The sequence below is a fragment of the Ochotona princeps genome, chromosome 8 (assembly GCF_030435755.1).
Source record: "Ochotona princeps isolate mOchPri1 chromosome 8, mOchPri1.hap1, whole genome shotgun sequence".
NCBI lineage: Eukaryota > Metazoa > Chordata > Mammalia > Lagomorpha > Ochotonidae > Ochotona > Ochotona princeps.
The window spans coordinates 64,863,371-64,881,460 of NC_080839.1; the positions used below are offsets into that span (position 1 = coordinate 64,863,371).

At 45.1% G+C, this 18,090-nt stretch overlaps 1 protein-coding gene across 1 annotated transcript in view; it reads left to right on the plus strand.

Annotated features, from left to right (window-relative positions):
• Window positions 1-18,090, plus strand: part of DTNB (dystrobrevin beta) — a 231,820-nt gene that overhangs the window by 72,510 nt on the left and 141,220 nt on the right. The window contains exons 6-8 of the mRNA XM_058668190.1: window positions 3,374-3,528; window positions 9,730-9,835; window positions 13,374-13,540. Coding sequence (XP_058524173.1) covers window positions 3,374-3,528; window positions 9,730-9,835; window positions 13,374-13,540 — 428 coding nt within the window. The remainder of the gene's footprint in view (window positions 1-3,373; window positions 3,529-9,729; window positions 9,836-13,373; window positions 13,541-18,090) is intronic.

Below are 18,090 nucleotides of genomic sequence, written 5' to 3' on the forward strand. Positions count from 1 at the left end.
TGATTGTTGTCCATCGCCCAAAGGTTAGACTGTCAAGGTTGGGGGGCCCATGTGTGTGGTTTGTGGTGCTTTGGCTGGAAACGGTCATCGGGGAATTAGCGTGCCTTTCCCTTGGGGGCGTAGCCATAGAACTACTGGGGAAATTAAGTTCTAATCTGGGCAGTTAGTCCCTAATGCCAGGAAGGTTTTTAAGGCTTTCGTCAGAGAACTAGTTTTCTTTCCTTTCCTTTTTTCCTTGTTTTCATGACATTTTATTGTCTTATTTACCTCTTTGCTACTCCTATTGGTATGAAGAGTGACACACAGATTCAGTGTTTGTTATGCTGCATTTAAAACTTATGAGTTAGCAGTCGTTTCTCAGTGCTTTTCTTACAGATGAAAGAAGCATTTTCTAGAAAGGTATTGTGGAGCTAGGATCTGAAGAAGTTAGAAATGACTTCCCAGTGGTGTTCCTCTTATTAGACAAACATGTTCTTGCTCTGTCTCTTATTGTCATATGGGCCGATTAAATTATAATTTGTTTATTCTTGAAGTGAAAAAGAAACTTTAAGACCTTGGATCCATTCATGTAGCATAGTGACTGTGAGTGGCTGGAGATAGTGCCTTTTTTGTGGGGATGATTAGTCATTTCATTACTCTGAGTCATGTGTGGCTTTGTCAGTGCGGGTGTAGACACGCAGATCCTGGTTGCATGTGAAGCCACATGAGTGCATGTTTAGGTACCTGGTGGATGCAGTGTGGTCTCACATATCCCTGTCATTGGTGGCCCTAAACATAGTACTTGTTGGTTTTATGTTTTTTGTTTGTTTGTTTGTTTGTTTGTTTTTCGATTATGGAATATATTGAGTGGCACCAGAAAACTTGACTGGCAGTGGCCTAAATACATTGGGATTTGTTTTTCCGAGTGAGGAGAAGTCTAGGGGCTGGGAAGTTCCAGGTTGTCGCCTTGACTTGGGGATGCCCTCAGAGACTGCAGCTCCTCCGTCGTGCTCTGCACTTGGGCTTGTCCCCTTCAGGTCCTGAGATGACTGCTCCATCCATGTCTCTGTTGGGAAGGTGGAAGGCTGCTTTTCCAGAGGTCAGCTGCTGGTCGCAGCGTGTGCACGAGGCCACAAACTCACTTTCTGGTGGGCACGCTGCCATGGTAGGCAGTGGGCCAGAAAGGAAAGTAAACGCTCAGAAGGAATTTGGCACGTCTGGCGCGTCATGCGTGGATGTTTTGTTTTCATTTTCACTCAGTGGAGGCATCTCTTCCTCGGGTTGAGATCAGCAGCCAGGTCACTCCTGCTGTCCTGTCTGTCATGCAGCCTCAGCAGTTCCTGTCCCTAGGCCATTTCCAGAGCCCCTGGACTCAGCCCAATACTCTGTCTTCTAGATGGTGCCACAGGAGCATTTGCTGGTCGGTTCAGACACAGCTTTCTTTGAAGCTAATTGCAGTGCCTTTTCTGTTTGCAGTTTGTCTATTGCAGCCCGAGTTGTTAGCGTTTTCCCAAGATAGAAATTCCAGCAAACCTCAACCTCTTGGATGCCTGTGTTCCCTGTTGCAGGTTGTCATCAGCTGCAGTCCCCGGCACTGCAGCGTCTGGGCTGGACACCCTTGGCCCATGGATGATCACCACGCTGGTGCATCATACTGGGTACTTCTGGCTGGTGTCCCGAGCTGCAGCCTGCCTGTCGCACCTCTTGTGCTGGAGGCCCACGCCACCCTAACTGCAGAGTCTGTCGGCCAGGTTCTAAATTGCCTCCATCCTTCCAGGGGCTGCCTTCCTGACAGCAGTCTTTACTACACGTTCATTCTCAGCATGAACAGTTCATCTTCACTGATTCTCTCCGAGCTTGGCTCCCTGTCCTTCACCAGTGATGGCCACGTCCAGCAGTGATCCTCCCCACCCCTGCCCAGCTGCAGCTCCAGGTCGCTGCCCTCAGCCTGCCCCAACTTCACCACTCCAGAACCTGGCTTGCCCAGCTTCCGGATGTCTTTCTTTCACAACTTTCTTTACAATTTCTGCCTATACATATGAAGGGACTTAAAAAAATGTGCATGTCTTTTAATGACGTTTTCGTGAGCTCTTTGACGCCTACTGTGATTTGTGTGTGCTGCTATCTGAAATGATGTTTTGAAGGCTAGTATGATGTATTGAAGGTCGCTGTGGACTCAGGGATGGCCTGAAGATTTCCTGAGTAAATGGATTTTACTTTCCAATAGGGCCATACATCTTTGAGTCTTTCATATTCCACAGATATGCAATAATGTTTTTGCTTGGGCTACAAACTAGTAGCTGTTGTGAGAAGACATACTGAAGATTTGCCTTTCCTTGGCAATTTCTAGTTTTCTACTGCCTTAAAAATCACTCTGTGCAGCTGACAATTAGCATTTTATCCTCCTTTGATTAATGTGTTAAAATGTTTTTTATGTAGTGCTTTAATAAATCTTCCAAATTGAACCCAGCAAGTAATGGTTATATATAAATTACATACATAGAAATATACCTGTTTGTCATGAATATACAGAATATGAATTCTCAAAATGTTACATCTCAAAAGTTCTCACAAAATTATTATTCAGTGCACATTTAATATGTTAATTTGTTTACTAGAGAGTGTAGTAGTTTGAAAACAAGCTTGGGTTACACTTCTTTGTCAAGTTTTAAGTCCCAGGTTGTTTTTGGTTATTTTTGTCCTGCCCACCCACCAACTGTGGGTGAGAAGACAGGAGTGGCTGAAGATAGAACTTTCCGCAAGAAGATCAAGAAATAGTGATGTTCCCATCTGCTTGGCCTAATGTCATGTGAAATAGGGTCTTGCAGGACCAGAGTATTTGGAATTAGAAGAGTTTATATGAATTCTTTTTTTCTATTTTGGGACTCATTAAATAGAATATCTTTTTTTTCATTAAATAGAATATCTTAAATATCCTTCGTGCTCCCTTTGGATTTAGATCACAGGTTATCTGTTACATCACTGGTAGATGAATATACAAGCATAATACAATTTCTTTCATGTCTTAATGGCAATATGCTGATCCACTTATAATCTCAAACATACTTATGTCTTCCATAATTGAGGTAAAGATACTGCTACAGGTTCTTGAAACAAAGTCATATGTAAATTCAAAACTACCATGCAGCGTGCACACCAAAGAAGAGAGCAGGTAGGCAGACGTAAGAGAATGGTTGTTGGACTTGATTTTAGGTAGAATACCAGGTGAGGGAGACAGGACGGCGTTGTCAGTATAGTCACCACACAGCGTTCATAAGAATGAGAAAAGTTTTCATGTTAGCTGGAAATCATAACTTTGATGATCCTTTTGACTGCTGTCCCAGTGACTTAGAGCCTTTTCTAAACAGTATTCTTTTGTCGCTTGGCTTCATAGATATTTTCTCCCAGATGTCAGATTCCAATGGCTTAATGATATTCAGCAAGTTTGACCAGTTTCTGAAGGAGGTTCTGAAGCTGCCCACAGCTGTCTTTGAGGGGCCGTCCTTTGGCTACACCGAACACTCCGTCCGCACCTGTTTCCCACAGCAGGTAAGACCCTCACCCCTACGCCCCCCAGGCATCCTTCCATGTGTTCATAGAGTCCAAGATCTGCATCCATCCTTGAGTGTGGGAGGAAAAGGAGCTTCAAGATGGGGAAGGGGCAGATGAACCTGACAGGAAGAAAAAACATTCACCTGAGAGTCTTATGTGGGGGTCTTATGTTTCTCTTCTGAGAAACAAGATGACATTTAAATTTCAGAGAAAAGTGTTTGGAGACTGTGCATTATGCTACTGGCTAGTGCTTTCCTAGATGAGTTGCAGCTTGCAACAGTTTTTGTGCACGACTCTGTAACAGTGCTGGGCCATTGCTTTCTGGGCACTGGAGGCCGGGAGCCCAGGCTTGCAGGGGCACACGCTGAAGATGGGTTTGATCGCCTCTTGGGGTCAGTGAGAGTGAATTCTTGAGGTCTTCATAGCCACGCCCCCAAAGTAGACACTACAGTGAGGTACTTGTGAGGTAGAGATTAGAGAATCAAAGCTTAATCGGAAGACCTGTGTTAAGGTGAATGGGTAGAAAAAAGTAATGGAAATAGGATATGAGAGAAGTGTGTCCTGTAAGATAATTATTGATTATGATGGGCAACAAAGTCCCTTTATTTTGGAGGGAGTTGCTAGACACCATCCTAGTCAGCCGATTGAGCCAAGTGCACATCACCTGAGGCAGGGCCAGCTTCTTGCCAGGATGCTCTGGGAAGTGCACAGCGCCACTTCTCCACCTCCTGCCCCAAAACACAGGCCAAATCGGATCTTGAGGAAATGTCAGGCAGACCCAGACGAACCGATTTCTACAACGAAGCTGGCCTGTGTTCTTCAAAATCAACAATGGCATTAAAGGCAAGGCTGGGGTAATGTTCGGGATGAAAGGAATCTACAGACGTGCAGACAGAGTGCAGATCACCACCCAGGACTGCCGTTTGCATAGATTGGAAAAATCCAAGTACAGTTTGTAGACTGGAAAATAGTACCTCTCCAAGTGGCTGTAACAGCTGGAGTTGAGCTGATCCAAAGTCAGGAGCCCGGAGCCTTCTCCAGGTCCCCCATGCGGATGCAGGGTCCCAAGGCTTTGGGCCATCCTCAACTGCTTTTTCAGGCCACAGGCGGGGAGCTGGATGGGAAATGGAGCTGCTGGGATTAGAACCGGCGCCCATGTGGGATCCAGGCGTGTGCAAGGCAAGGACTTTAGCCACTAGGCTACCATGCCGGGCCCTGGTTCTTCTTTTGTATTTAAAAGGCCAAGTTAGAGTGAGGGGGAGACAGTGAGGGCTCTTGGATCCATTGATTTACACCCCAATGGCCACAATGGCTAGAGTTGTGCCAAGATGAAACCAGGAGATTCTTCTAGAGCTTCCCCGTGGGTGCAGAGGCTCAAGCACCTAGGCCCCCCGTCCCTGCCTTCACAGGCACTTTAGCAGGGAGCTGGGTTGGAAGTGGAACAGCCAGGACCGCCACACCACGCCACAGCACCGGTTCCCAGTTGTTAATTCTTAAAGACGCTGTCTGTTATTCTGCTGATTGCCCTGACAGCATGATTGTGATGTCTTGGAATTCACAACCTGATGACTTGCACCTGCTTCAGACTCCTGTGGCATAATCTAGCTGCATTTTGATAAATAACATTTTTGCAAAAGCAGAGAAAGTTCAGTCTATAGAAGCTTGAATTTTCTGAAGTCCATGTAGATGATATGAACAAAAGGAGGCCTAGAAGAAACCATCGTGGTGGGATAACTAGAAGCTGTGAGCTTGCCAGGACTGAGCTCCACGCAGCAAGAGATGCAGTCAGAGTGTGGAGAAGTGCGTTCTCAAAGCAGGCTTTCCCTGTGTGGCTCGTAGACCATCGCATAGGGAACAGCACCAGCACAGAATGGGCATCACCTTGCTGCCTCTTAACCCATGGCCTCCCACAGCATACTGAACAAAGAGATCAGAACTGCGTAGAAATAGAGTGTTTCTAAAGGAAGCTGAAAAAAATCGTGCAATACCTTCTTTGTGTAAAAGAGGGAGCTGTTTGAGAGGATTCTCCTTTGTGATGGTGAGGATGAGGATGGTGAAGGAGAGGAAGCTGTGTGAAAAAGCCAAGTAGACAGAATGAATTGATAGAACTTGTGACCCTTGGCCTTGATACGGAGTTTTGATGCAGCTGCATCTTGTTACCTCTGATTTCAGGCTGGCAGGTGTCGCCTTCCCTGGAGTGGTGCTCGGGGGTCTAGGCACCTGATAAGATGATCATCAATTGAAGACCTTGTACAGAATGAAATAATAAAACACAGATGATGTGTTTGAATCTGTCCCATCTTCATAATTATGTAGGAATATACTTAAATCTGAAGGGAAATTGAAGTGAGCTTGATGTGACTATTCATTATTTACGTCTCTATGTTAGTGTTATAATCATCTTTGTGATATAAAAAATGAGGAGGAATACAAGGAGAGTAGAAACAAAGCCACGGAATGGAGGAGAGAACCAGGCTGCCTGCGTGAGATTGTTTGCTGAGGTTTAGTAATTCTCTGCAAGCATTTCTCAAAATGCTTCATCACAGACATCTTTATGCTTTGAAAATTAAACCCCAAAGAGTTTTTCTTTATATGGTTTGTATCTGTCACTGTTTTTGTGTATTAAAAGTTGAGATTGCAAAGTTTAAAAAATATTGTTATTGGTCCCGGCATGATAGCCTAGTGGTTAAAGTCCTCGCTGTTCATGCGCCGGGATCCCATATGGGCACTGGTTCTAATCCTGGCGGCCCCGCTTCCCATCTGCTTGTGTCCTGGGAAAGCAGTCTAGGATGGCCTAAAGCCTTGGGACCCTGCACCTGCATGGGAGACCCGGAAGAGGCTCCTGGCTTCAGATTGGCTCAGTTTTGGCTATTACAGCCACTTAGGGAATGAGTTAACAGACGGACGATCCTCCTCTCTGTCTCTCCCTCTCTCTGTGTATCTATCTGGCTTTGTAATAAAAATTTTAAAAAATCTTTTAAAAATGTATTGTTATTTAAAATACTAGTCATAACATAAATAGTATTTTTATGAAAGTGACTATAGACTCTGGAGCAAAAATTGAGTGAGAAGAATGCCGCTGCTTTATAGTACTTGCTCAACAGCAGAGAATGGGATTCTCACGTGCACTGACCCATTAAATCTGTTGTGGTACATTGTTTTTGTTAACGTAGTTAAGTGGAAGATCTGAGGGCCGGCATTGTGATAGAGCAGGCAAAGTCACGGCCTGCAGTGTTGACATTCCAAATGGGCTCCAGTTCCTGTCCCAGCTGCTCCATATTTGATCCAGCTCCCTGTTCAGTAACTGCCTGGGAAAAGCAGTAGAGGATGCCACCCACGTGGGAGACCCAGATACAGCTTCTGGCTCCTGCCTTTGGCCTGGCCCATACTTGGCTGCTGTATCCATTTGCGGAGTGAACCAGTGTGAATGGCAGTTCTCTCTCTCTCTCTCTCTCTCTCTCTCTCTCTCTCTCTCTCTCTCTCTCTCTCTCTCTCTCCCCCTTTCCTCTTTCTCTTCCTCTTTCCCTCTCTCTGTGACAGTAACTTTAAATACATAAATAATGTGGTTTTGGTTTTGTTCCAAAGAATAAAGCCTGGCCTTCCCCAGGTCCGCAGCTGGAGAGAGGGAATTCTTTTGGGCGTTTTTAGATCACTGTGGCTGGGTCACATGCTCTGGAAAACCCCACTGAACTCTCATGTGAGAGCTAACACTGAAGAATGGGAGTGTCATGAGAAGTGTTTTGGTCTCGTGGACTCCTTGGAAATGTTTAGGGACCTCCCAGGTGCCTGCTAAATAACCCCTACCGTAGCCCTTGAGACATAGATTTAAAAAAAAAAAACCAAACAAACAGAATTGTAAGTGTTTTCCCCAAGTCCCAGGGGTGGTTGTAGACAGGGCACTGGGACTCAACCATTTGCTGTCACTTTTTCCCTGTTCTGGTGGGCTCAGCCTGTGGGGGAGTCCTTTGGGAACTGAGCCCCCATGTCTGGGGGAGAACCTTCTGGAATCTATTCTGTTTTCATCTTGAAGATTTAAAGAAGCTCCCTGTGGTAGATTTATCAAAGCACTTCAGAGAACGCGGTGTTATGGTCATAAGTGGATTTGTAAAAAAAAAAAACACAAGATTTTTTTTTAACAAAAATTAAGACTACTGAGATCCAAACATGGGCTTTTGGTTTGTACCTCTCACTAACTAAAAATAATAATATAATAATTGTAGCTTCTTTTTTCTCAGTAATTTAAAACAGACATTGTTGATTTCACTTTGGTTGATTGGGGATTTTTCCATCCACCCTACAAGGCGCCGTCCACGTCTAGTCCTCCATGCAATCGTTTGGCAACCTTTTGGTTTCCCGCGTCATTCGTTCATTCCCTGTGGAATCAGAGATTTCCCAGGCAGGAGGGACTGGGCCAGGCAGTGTGCTGACTGCCTCTTCCTCAACCTGTTTGCCCAGGTGGTTCTCTCCCTAGGTGCCACGAGGTCTAGGGGCCCAGCACACGAGGACTCTGTGACGCTGTGCACCCTGATAGCCCTACTGCTGCCGCCCATCAGTGCCAGCCTGGTCCAAGCGAGCTCGCCCTCGGTCAGCCCCATCACTGCCAGGTTGCTGTTGTGAAACTTGTGCTCAGCCTGTCCTTTATCTCCTTTCTCCTCCCTACTTCCCAGTTTCTCCTTTTGAAGATTTTTTCAGTAAGCCTGACTGAGTGTAACTGCCAGAAAGATGCAGCAGTGGGTCTGCGTGGCCTTGGATTTCACATGATGAGCCGATGGTTGTGGACGGGGTGGCAGCCTCGAGGGTTCTGTCCCACACATTCCCTCTTTCCTTATTTTCAGTGTGTATTGTGTTGAGTAGTGGTTACAAAAAAAGAAAGAAATCAAAGTTACTTTATAATCACCTGGCAAAATCTTCTAAGCAGTTCTATATTTTCTACTTTCTTCCTCTTAATGAATTATTTTAATGTCTTTGGGGGAAGCACCCATATTTTTAGGTTTTTTTTTTACATGAAGAGAAGTGGTTATACTGAGAACAGTAACTGGGAAAGAGTGAGATGACATCAAACAAGGCTGGCTGCAGTCCCGACTGGCTCACGCCGGGCCGAGGTCACCAAGGAGGCCACATGCCACTATGCGCGGCCCTGTGTGTGACCCTTGAGTTTGGGAACAGTGCCCTGGGGTCAGTGCTGCAGCCCCCATGTCAGGCTGGTTGCACTTTGTGGTAAGCACCTGCTGGCTGTGCCAGGGAAGCTGGGAAGGCATCCGGTGGGTTGGGAAATTAAAAATGAATTCATCTGAAATATTTGTGGAGAAAACTGATCTGCATCAAGTCTATTTCTGTCTTATCTTTCTGGACTTTCTAATTCCCCTCTACTCATCTGGGAAGCTGACTGTGTGCTATTGAGAAAACTAGAACAGCGGCAGATGGGCAGTCTGGCTGGGGAGATAGTGTAGCAGAGGGTAAGGTGGTGGGCATTGTGTTCTCTGACTCACCCCTCAAGTGACCGCAACGGCCGGAGCTGAGCCTGTCCGAAGCCGGGAACCAGGAAATTCCTCCAGGTCTCCCATGCGGGTGCAGGGTTCCAAGACCCTGGGCCATTCACTGCTTTCCCAGGCAACAAACATGGAACTGGATGGGACAGAGAGCAGCTGGGATGTGAAACAGTGCCTGTAGGGGATCCCAGAGCATACAAAGTGAGAACTTTAGCCATTAAGACCCCCAAGATAAAAAATGTCTGGAAACATTAAAAAAATAAATAAATAAAGTGATGCAGCAGGTTAACCTGCCACAAGATCAGAGTTTGAATCCTGGCTGTTCCACTTTAGATCCAGCTCCCTGAGAAAAGCATCAGAAGATGGTGCAAGGACTTGGGCTCCTACTTGGGAGACCAGGGTGGAGTTCCTGGTGTCTGACTTTAGCCTGGCCCATCCCTTGGCTGTCACATCCATCTGGGGAATGAAATGAGCTAGTGTGGTGGAAGATCTCTGTTAGTATGCCTTTCAAATAAAAGTTCAAAAAATAAAATCCATGTAGAAATGTGGTTGAGCATAGTAGCAGTGAAGCATGGCATGTTGTTTACTGATATAAAAGATTTTTAGCTTGTTATAAAGTTTCACATGGTTGGGAGAATCTGAATGTTAATATTGGCTCTGCGAGTCACTTGCAAGAGGTAAAGCATTCTTGTTTCTGTTCTCTTTACAGAAAAAAGTCATGCTCAACATGTTCCTAGACACCATGATGGCCGACCCTCCCCCGCAGTGCCTTGTCTGGCTGCCTCTCATGCACAGGCTGGCGCACGTGGAGAACGGTGAGCGGCGAGTCAGTCCCCCATCGCGTGGGAGGCGTCGGGGCTGCTGGTTCACAATGCCCTTAGCGGTCACTCTTGAAGGTGGTGGCTGACACCTGCCACCATAGGGTTTTAGCTTTCAAAGACGGGATGTTTCTTCCTTTAAAAAGCAGGTGACTATTACATAGCTAGGGTGCTAAGAAGTAATCCCATGATACCACAGAACATTGGAGTTCGAAAGAGGCTCCCCCCACCACAATCCCCACCACCCAAGATGACAGATGATTGTTTTCCAAGCCCACCTAACTTAGCAGTGACTTCCTTTTTTTTCCCCCTCCATTATCAAAGGTAGGAATTTTTTTTTTTAATTTATTTCATTTTATTGGAAAGGCAGATTTCAGAGGAGAGACAGAGAAAACACTTCCATTCACTGGTTCATTCCCTCAAGGACCCCAGGCTTTGGGCTGCCATCCACTGGTTTTCCAAGCTTGGAGGTGGATGGAAAGTGGAGCAGTTGGAACACAAACTGGCACCCAAATGGGATGCTGGTGCTTGCAAGTAGAGGATTAGTCGATTGAGCCATTGCGCAAAACCCCAAAGGCAGGCTTCTGAAATGATAGCTATACACATTATCAGTCATTAAAACTGTAGTGATTTAAAAATAGCAAAGATCACAGGGCCCAGCGCAGTAGCCTAGTGGCTCAAGTCCTTGCATGCGCCAGGATCCCATTTGGGCACCAGTTCATATCCCAGCTGCTCCACTTCCTTTCCGGCTCCCTGCTTGTGGCCTGGGAAAGCAGTAGAGGATGGCCCAAAGCCTTGGGTTTCTGCACCCACATGGGTGACCCAGAAGAAGCTCCTGGTTCCTGGCTTCAGATTGGCTCATCTTCTGCCATTGTAGCCACTTGGGGAGTGAACCAGCAAATGGAAGATCTTTCTGTCTGTCTTCTTTTTGTAAATTTGACTTCCCAATAAAAATAAATAAATATTAGAAAAATAATAAAAATAGCAAGGATCTAAATTAGTTCTGGGTTTCACATGTCTTGTGGTTTACTTTTAGTTTTTTCCTTTCTTTATTCTTTTACCTTGAAGCTACTCTGGTCTGGTCTCAGTAATTTGCCTGAAGTCTTTGTTTCACTTTGAATGGGAACAGCAGTTCTTAGAATTACACGTCAGCCTGCCACCCCTGTCAGCTCATCATCTTATTTGGGCCGACTGAGTGGCCGGAGGCAGGCTGGAGCTCCTGGCTCTCTGATCCGTGGGGCCAGGTGAGGACCAGCCAAGGAGCTGTGGCAAGCGCAGGCCTCGGTTCCACCTCGTGAAGAGATCGAATCCCATGTTCTTCTCTTTTTCTACTCCTCCAGTCTTTTTTGTTTGGTTTTTTCAGTTGTCAGCCTTTTGCCCAACTATGACTTAATTTAACAAGGACCTCAAATCCAGGATTATTCTTTTACAGGACCAGAATCTTTTCATTAGAGTGAGATAATTAGATTTCTTAACAGGTTTTTCGAGCAGGAGTTTAAAATTATACTTTTTTTTTTTTAAGATTTACTTTTTTTTATTTGAGAGACAGACTTCATAAAGAGGAACTCTATCTGCTGGTTCACTCCCTAAATGGCTGCAGTGGCCAGAGCTGAGCCAATCCAAAGCTAGGAGCCAGGAACCTCCTCTGGGCCTCCTATGTGGGTGCTTTCCCAGGTCTTCAGCAGGGAGCTGGATTGAAAGTGGAGCAGCTAGGACACGAATTGGCACCCATATAGTGTGCCAGTGCTGCCAACCCGTGGAAGATTAGCTTGATACACCACTATACCAGTCCTAGATTGTTAATTTTTATGGTATTACTGGTTCCTCTAGGGACAGTGCTTTGAAAACCTTAACTGTTCATATCCAGCTTCTTTTCATAAAAGCATTTTATATTTGTTGCACAGGATAAATCTCATTTGCCCATGGGTATCAACATCTATCTATGGATGTGACTTTGCATGCAGAATATAATTTCTGGATTGTAGTCTTATGTTGTTAGTGGTATTAGTTTGCTCAAAGAAATAATTAGTTTGCTCAAATACCTAGAAGGCATGTTGCCTCTCCCGTTAGCACTTGTCTGATTTTTTTTTTATGGTGGTAAATGCATTAAAACTTATGACATGTCTAGTGTTTTTGTTGTTGTTGTTGGGGTTTTGTTTTGTTTTGTTTTTTTGCTTTGTGTTTTGGTTTGGATCCTTCCCATGAAATTTTTCACTTGACATGTACTAAGGGATAGGCAGTTCAGCTTAACAGTTTAGACACCCGTATCACACATCCAGTTTCCTTGGTTTTACACCTGCTCTAGTTCCCAGCTCCAGCTTTGTGTGAATGCAGACTCTAGGGGACAGCAGTGTTGCTCAGATAAAAGCGTTCCAGTCACCTTTATGGGAGACCTGGATTGTGTCCCTGGCTCTCACCATTGGTCCCCTCTGCCCAGCCCTGGATGTTGTAGACATTTGGAACATGAGCCAGTGTCTGGAAGCTCACTTTCTTTCTCTCTATCTTCCTATAAATAATATTTTTTGAAATTAAAATATCTGACATTCAGAGTAAGATGTACCTTGGGGTGCCAGTGTCTTGTATAGGAGTACCTGGGTGAGAGTCCCAGCTTCACCTCCATTCCAGCTTCCATGGGAGGCAGCAGGTGGCAGCTGAAGTACTCAGGTCCTGCCACCCATGTGGGAAAATTGGTGGATTGAGTTTTTTGTGTATTGGCTTTGGCCCAGCAACAGCTGCTTTAGGCATTTAAGGCATGAACCAGTAGATGGGAAATTTTCTTTTGTCTCTCCCAAACCCACACTGGCCCCCAGTATCTCTGCCTTTCAAAACAGAAAGGAAGCTGCTTGAGCATAAGTGTCACCCTTTTTTCCCCATTTTTCCTGTTGGTTTGATCAATCAAAGAAAGCCAACAGGGTGCTACCCCTCCCCACCCCCTCACTGTCCCCTCCCTGAGCTGGGGTCCTTGAGGATGTGCTGTTGCCCTAATGTTTCTGGCCGCATATTTCTCCTGCCACTGTTGTTAGTGCCCAGGTGCATGGTGGTACTTAACTCAGCAGACCCTTGAAGACCTTAGTCCAAGCCACTTAGCATAAACTACACTCTCCTGGCTCTGTGGGCAGGGAAGGAAGCAAATACATACCGAAGCAGCAGGAGCAGGCCTGATTCTCGTGGCCCTTAGCCATCAGTGAGGGAGTGCCTGCCTCTGACACACACACAGCTCTTTAAAGTGACAAGAGGTTCTGGAAAATGTGAACCAGCGAAGATGCCTCATGTTGGCAAGATTCCTTGCTTGTATATGTTTATCTGCATTTGGAGAAATGAAGAGCTTCATTTTAAAGGAACAAGCTGATTCCCAGTGAGATGTCATATTTCACATTGCTCTTTTTGATTAAGTCGTTCAGTGAATAATTAGATCAGCTGACATTTTAGATTTCCTTCAGCTTGCCTTTTCTTTTGTGTTAGATATGGTTGATTTTCTTCTCCAAATGAAATAATGTCTCCCCCCATCCTGCTCCTCCCCTCTCCCACTGGCAAGTCTTCCACCCCGTGGAGTGCTCCTACTGCCGCTGTGAGAGCATGATGGGTTTCCGGTATCGATGCCAGCAGTGCCACAACTACCAGCTCTGCCAGAACTGCTTTTGGCGTGGCCATGCCAGTGGCAACCACAGCAACCAGCACCAGATGAAGGAGCACTCATCTTGGGTAACTGCTTTGTCTCTTTGTCCCTGTCCCTGGCTGTCCCTCGGTCTGATCATGGCACACAAGCTGGCCTCCTGGCAGACGCCTACAAATAAGGAGGTGGTGCAAAGTGCCCCTAGTGGCATGGAGCAGAGCTAGCCGGGTGCCTGCTTTCCCAGTTGGTTTTAAGAGCAGAATTTTAGGGCCCGGCGGCGTGGCCTAGCGGCTAAAGTCCTCGACTTGTAAACACCAGGATCCCATATGGGTGCCAGTTCTAATCCTGGCAGCTCCACTTCCCATCCAGATCCCTGCTTGTGGCCTGGGAAGGCAGTCGAGGACGGCCCAAAGCTTTGGGACCCTGCACCCATGTGGGAGACCTGGAAGAGGTTCCTGGTCCCGGCATCAGATCGGCGCATATCGGCCCGTTGCGGCTCACTTGGGGAGTGAAACATTGGATGGAAGATCTTCCTCTCTGTCTCTCCTTCTCTCTGTATATCCGGCTTTCCAATAATAATAAAATGTTAAAAAAAAAAAAAAAGCAGAATTTTAAAGACTGGAGAATTTTAAAGAAATGGAGATATTGTATCTGGAACAGGCCCTTTCTTTCAGTAAAGTGGAATGTTACGATGCTACTTTTCCAAAGTAACAAGTAATTGCCTTCTTGTTTTGAAATTGTGTGATAGATGGACCTCCCGCCCCCCAGAGTTAACAAAAGCAGTGTGTTCAGTTACAATTGACACATTGGTGTCCTTGCATATCAGTTTTTAAAAATATTTTCTTTATTTTTATTAGAAAGTCAGATTTACAGAGGAGAGACAGAGAAAGATATTTACCCACTGGCTCACTTGCCAAGTGACCACAATGGCCTGAGCTGAGCCGATCCAAAGCAAGAAGTCAGGAGCTTCTTCCGGGGTCTCCCACATGGGTGTACAATCCCAAGGCTTTGGGCTGTCCTCTACTGTTTCCCACAAGCAGGGAGGTGGAAGGGAAGTGGGGCAGCTAGGACACGAATAGGCGCCCATATGGGATCCTGGTGCATATAGGTTGAGGACTATGGCCTCTAGGCTACTGCACTGGACTCTGCATATTAATTATTTTTTAAATAACAGTATTTGAGTAGAGATCCATGGCTGATTTTTTTCCTTTGGTTATCAGTGAGGTAGCAGGTTTATCAATGATTTTTCTTTTCAGTTTACTTCCAAGATTCTTAGAATGCCATTAATATCCCTCCCCATCCCTCAAAAAAAAAGTTGCCATAACCTTTGTTTTAAAACCATTCCTCTAGTTTTGTTATTGTGAGAGGTGGTGGTGATTGTGGTTTGTTGATTTGCTAAAGGATGAAAAATACACAGGATCAGAACTATCATTCAGGCTGTTAGTCCTTAAGCCTGAAAATCCTGCTGGACTTCAGAGCTTTAATAACCTCTTTTTCTTCCCTTTCACTCTTTTAGAAACTCAAGCAGGCTACAGCAGATAAGCTATTATTCATTAAGGAGAAAACAGCAAATTTTAACCTACATGACATTTGACTTCCTATGTCTTTGAACATGTGTTGGAGATTTAATTTTTAGTTAGGTTTTCAGTTATAGCTAGTTATAAAGTTTTATGAAACTGTAATCCTATCCTAGATCTTATTGTATTGCAGATTCTAATACTTTTTTTTGGAAGTTGAGAAGTCAATTCTTTTTAGAGATTCATTTATTTATTTTTATTAGAACCGGCGCCCATATGGGATCCCAGCGCGTTCAAGGCAAGGACTTTAGCCTCTAGGCCACACCGCCGGGCCCCATTTATTTATTTTTATTGCAAAGTCAGATATACAGAGAAGAGGAGAGAGAGAGGAAGATCTTCCATCTGATGATTCAATCCCCAAGTGACCGCAGTGGCCAGAGCTGTGCCGATCCTGAGCCAGGAGCCAGTAGCTTCTTCCAGGTCTCTCACAAGTGTGCAGGATCCCAAAGCCTTGGGCCTTCCTCAACTGCTTTGCCAGGGCACAAGCAGGGAGCTGGATAGGAAGCAGTGCTGCCGGGATTAGAACCGGCGCCCATGTGCGATCCTGGTGTTTACAAGGTGAGGACTTTAGCTCCTAGGCCATCACACCGGGCCTGAGAAGTCAATTTTTAAATCCTTCTTTTTACTGTATTATTATTTTTCTCTTTTTCGTCGAGTACAGAGAATGTAAAGGTGTCAGATTTGTCCCTTTTCCCTTGCTGGAAGTCCCTAGCCATGTTAGTAGACTTGTGAAGATTTCTTCCTCTTTTTTTTTTTTTTTTTTAATAGGACTTCTAACTGAGGTCAGTTTTTCATCTATTACCTTTTTTTTTTTTAAGTTTTGTTTATTTTTATTACAAAGTCATATACAGAGAGGAGGAGAGACAGAGAGGAAGAGCTTCCGTCCAATGATTAACTCCCCAAGTGAGCCACAACGGCCAGTGCTCCGCCGATCCGAAGCTGGAAACCTGGAACCTCTTCCAGGTCTCCCACGCGGGTGCAGTGTCCCAAAGCTTTGGGTCATCCTCGACTGCTTTCCCAGGCCACAAGCAAGGAGCTGGATGGGAAGTGGAGCTGCCGGGATTAGAACCGGCGTCCATATGGGATCCCAGCTCATTCAAGGCGAGGACTTTTAGCCACTAGGCCACGCCGCCGGGCCCTCATCTATTACCTTTCATAGATCTGCTGCTTCTGTTAATACTTTCATTCTAGACACGGGACCTAGAAGAATAAGGAACTTTGTGTGGTTTTTAGTTTGAATTTGCTCAGTGAACTGTTTCATAAGCTTTTTGAAGCTGAGCAAGAATTTTATATTTTGAAGATAAGTGCCTAACTGTTGCTTATGATTTACAAAGCACGTTCTGTGTCCCTTAGTAAGTTTTCCCATTGCACTGTAGCATGCGTGAGGAAGGGTACACAGATAACGGTGAGGTCTTGTTTAGCCTCATGCCAATCTCACGAATAGGTCTTTTTCCATTTGTTATTTTCATTTCAAAGTTGTTACATTTTGGGAAATGTATCATCAGCGCGCATCATTTTGAAGCTGGCGTCATAATAATGGCATTTGGAATTTGGGAGCATGTAGTCATTGTGTACAGTTACTTCCAAGTTCATGGGAAGTTGAATAAACAGTTTTCTTTTGGTGCAAAAAAATATCTGAAAGCTGTATGTAGTTTTTTCACAATACTCATTTTTCTTGAGCTTTTTGAAGACCTTTTCTATGCATTGATTCCAAAAAACTTTGCACTGAAATAATGCTGTTTTTAACTTGTGTTTTCCATAGCTGTTTTAAAGTACCCGTATGGTAAATACATACTTGCATGGTTCTTTAGCTGTGTGTGACTATATGTAACTTGGTTTTAAAAATAAGATCTTTTGTATGCTTAATTTAGAAAAATAAATTTACTTATTTAAAAGAGTTTGAGTAATAGAGCTACCATGCACTGATTCACTCCCCAGATGACAACAATGAGCAGGGTGAGGCCAGGCCTAAGCCAAGAGCTTCATCTAGGTCTCCTGTGTGGTTGCAGGGGCTCAAGCACTTGGGCCATCTTCTGGTTTTCCCAGGTGTGTTAATACGGAGCAACTGAAAGTCAAACCAATGCCAGTATGGAATACCAGTGTCATAGTTAGCATTTTTACCTGCTAGCCACAAAACTGGCCCCACCTTTGCTTTATTTTCTCAAAGATTTATTTTTATTGCAAAGTCAGATATACAGAGAAGGGGAGAGACAGAGAGGAAGATCTTCCGTCCAGTGTCCAATGATTCACTCCCCAAGTGACTGCAACAGCCAGAGCTGCGCTGATCCAGATGCAGGAGCCAGGAGCTTTTTTCGGGTCTCCCACGCGGGTGCAGGGTCCTAAGGCCTTGGGCCGTCTTCGACTGTTTTCCCACACTACAACCAGGGAGTTGGATGGGAAGTGCAGCAGCTGGGATTAGAACAGATGCCCATATGGGATCCTGGTGTGTTCAAGGCGAGGACTTTAGCCGCTAGGCCCCTGCGCTGGGCCCCCACCTTTGCTTTTTAAGGAAAATGTGTATGAATTTTGAGGCCAAGTAGAGGTTCCTACCTTAAAAAAAGAGATGTCATCTGAATAATAGTAATGTGTGTGAGAATTGTTCACTGCATTTGTGCTACTATTTTGAAGGACTGTCGGTTTGTTTATGGCAGATGATTGTAATATGTTTCATGAACATATGTGCATGAATTGCATTGCGGATTTTATGTGTGTGGTACAGAATACTTGGAGATTCACTCTGACCTTTCCTAAAGGTTTCTGTTAAATGCTTTATCTAGGTATCACGATTCTTCTAGTCTTCAGCTCATTTAGTTTGCTTACCCACCCCCCCAAAAAAATAGAACATTTGAGATTCATTCTGTTTCATCCATTCAAAAAGTAATCTTTGAGGTCTTACTCTGTGCCAAATACTTAGGACCCAGATGTAGACAGGCCAGACAGAGGTTCCCACCCTTCTCGGCCATGAATGAGAGCACTCGGGCTTGGCCCAGTTGCTGTCTTCCAGTTGTTGCTGAGCTTCTGGACTCCATTTCCCAGCAGCCTTTCGTCTCAGTGGGGTCATG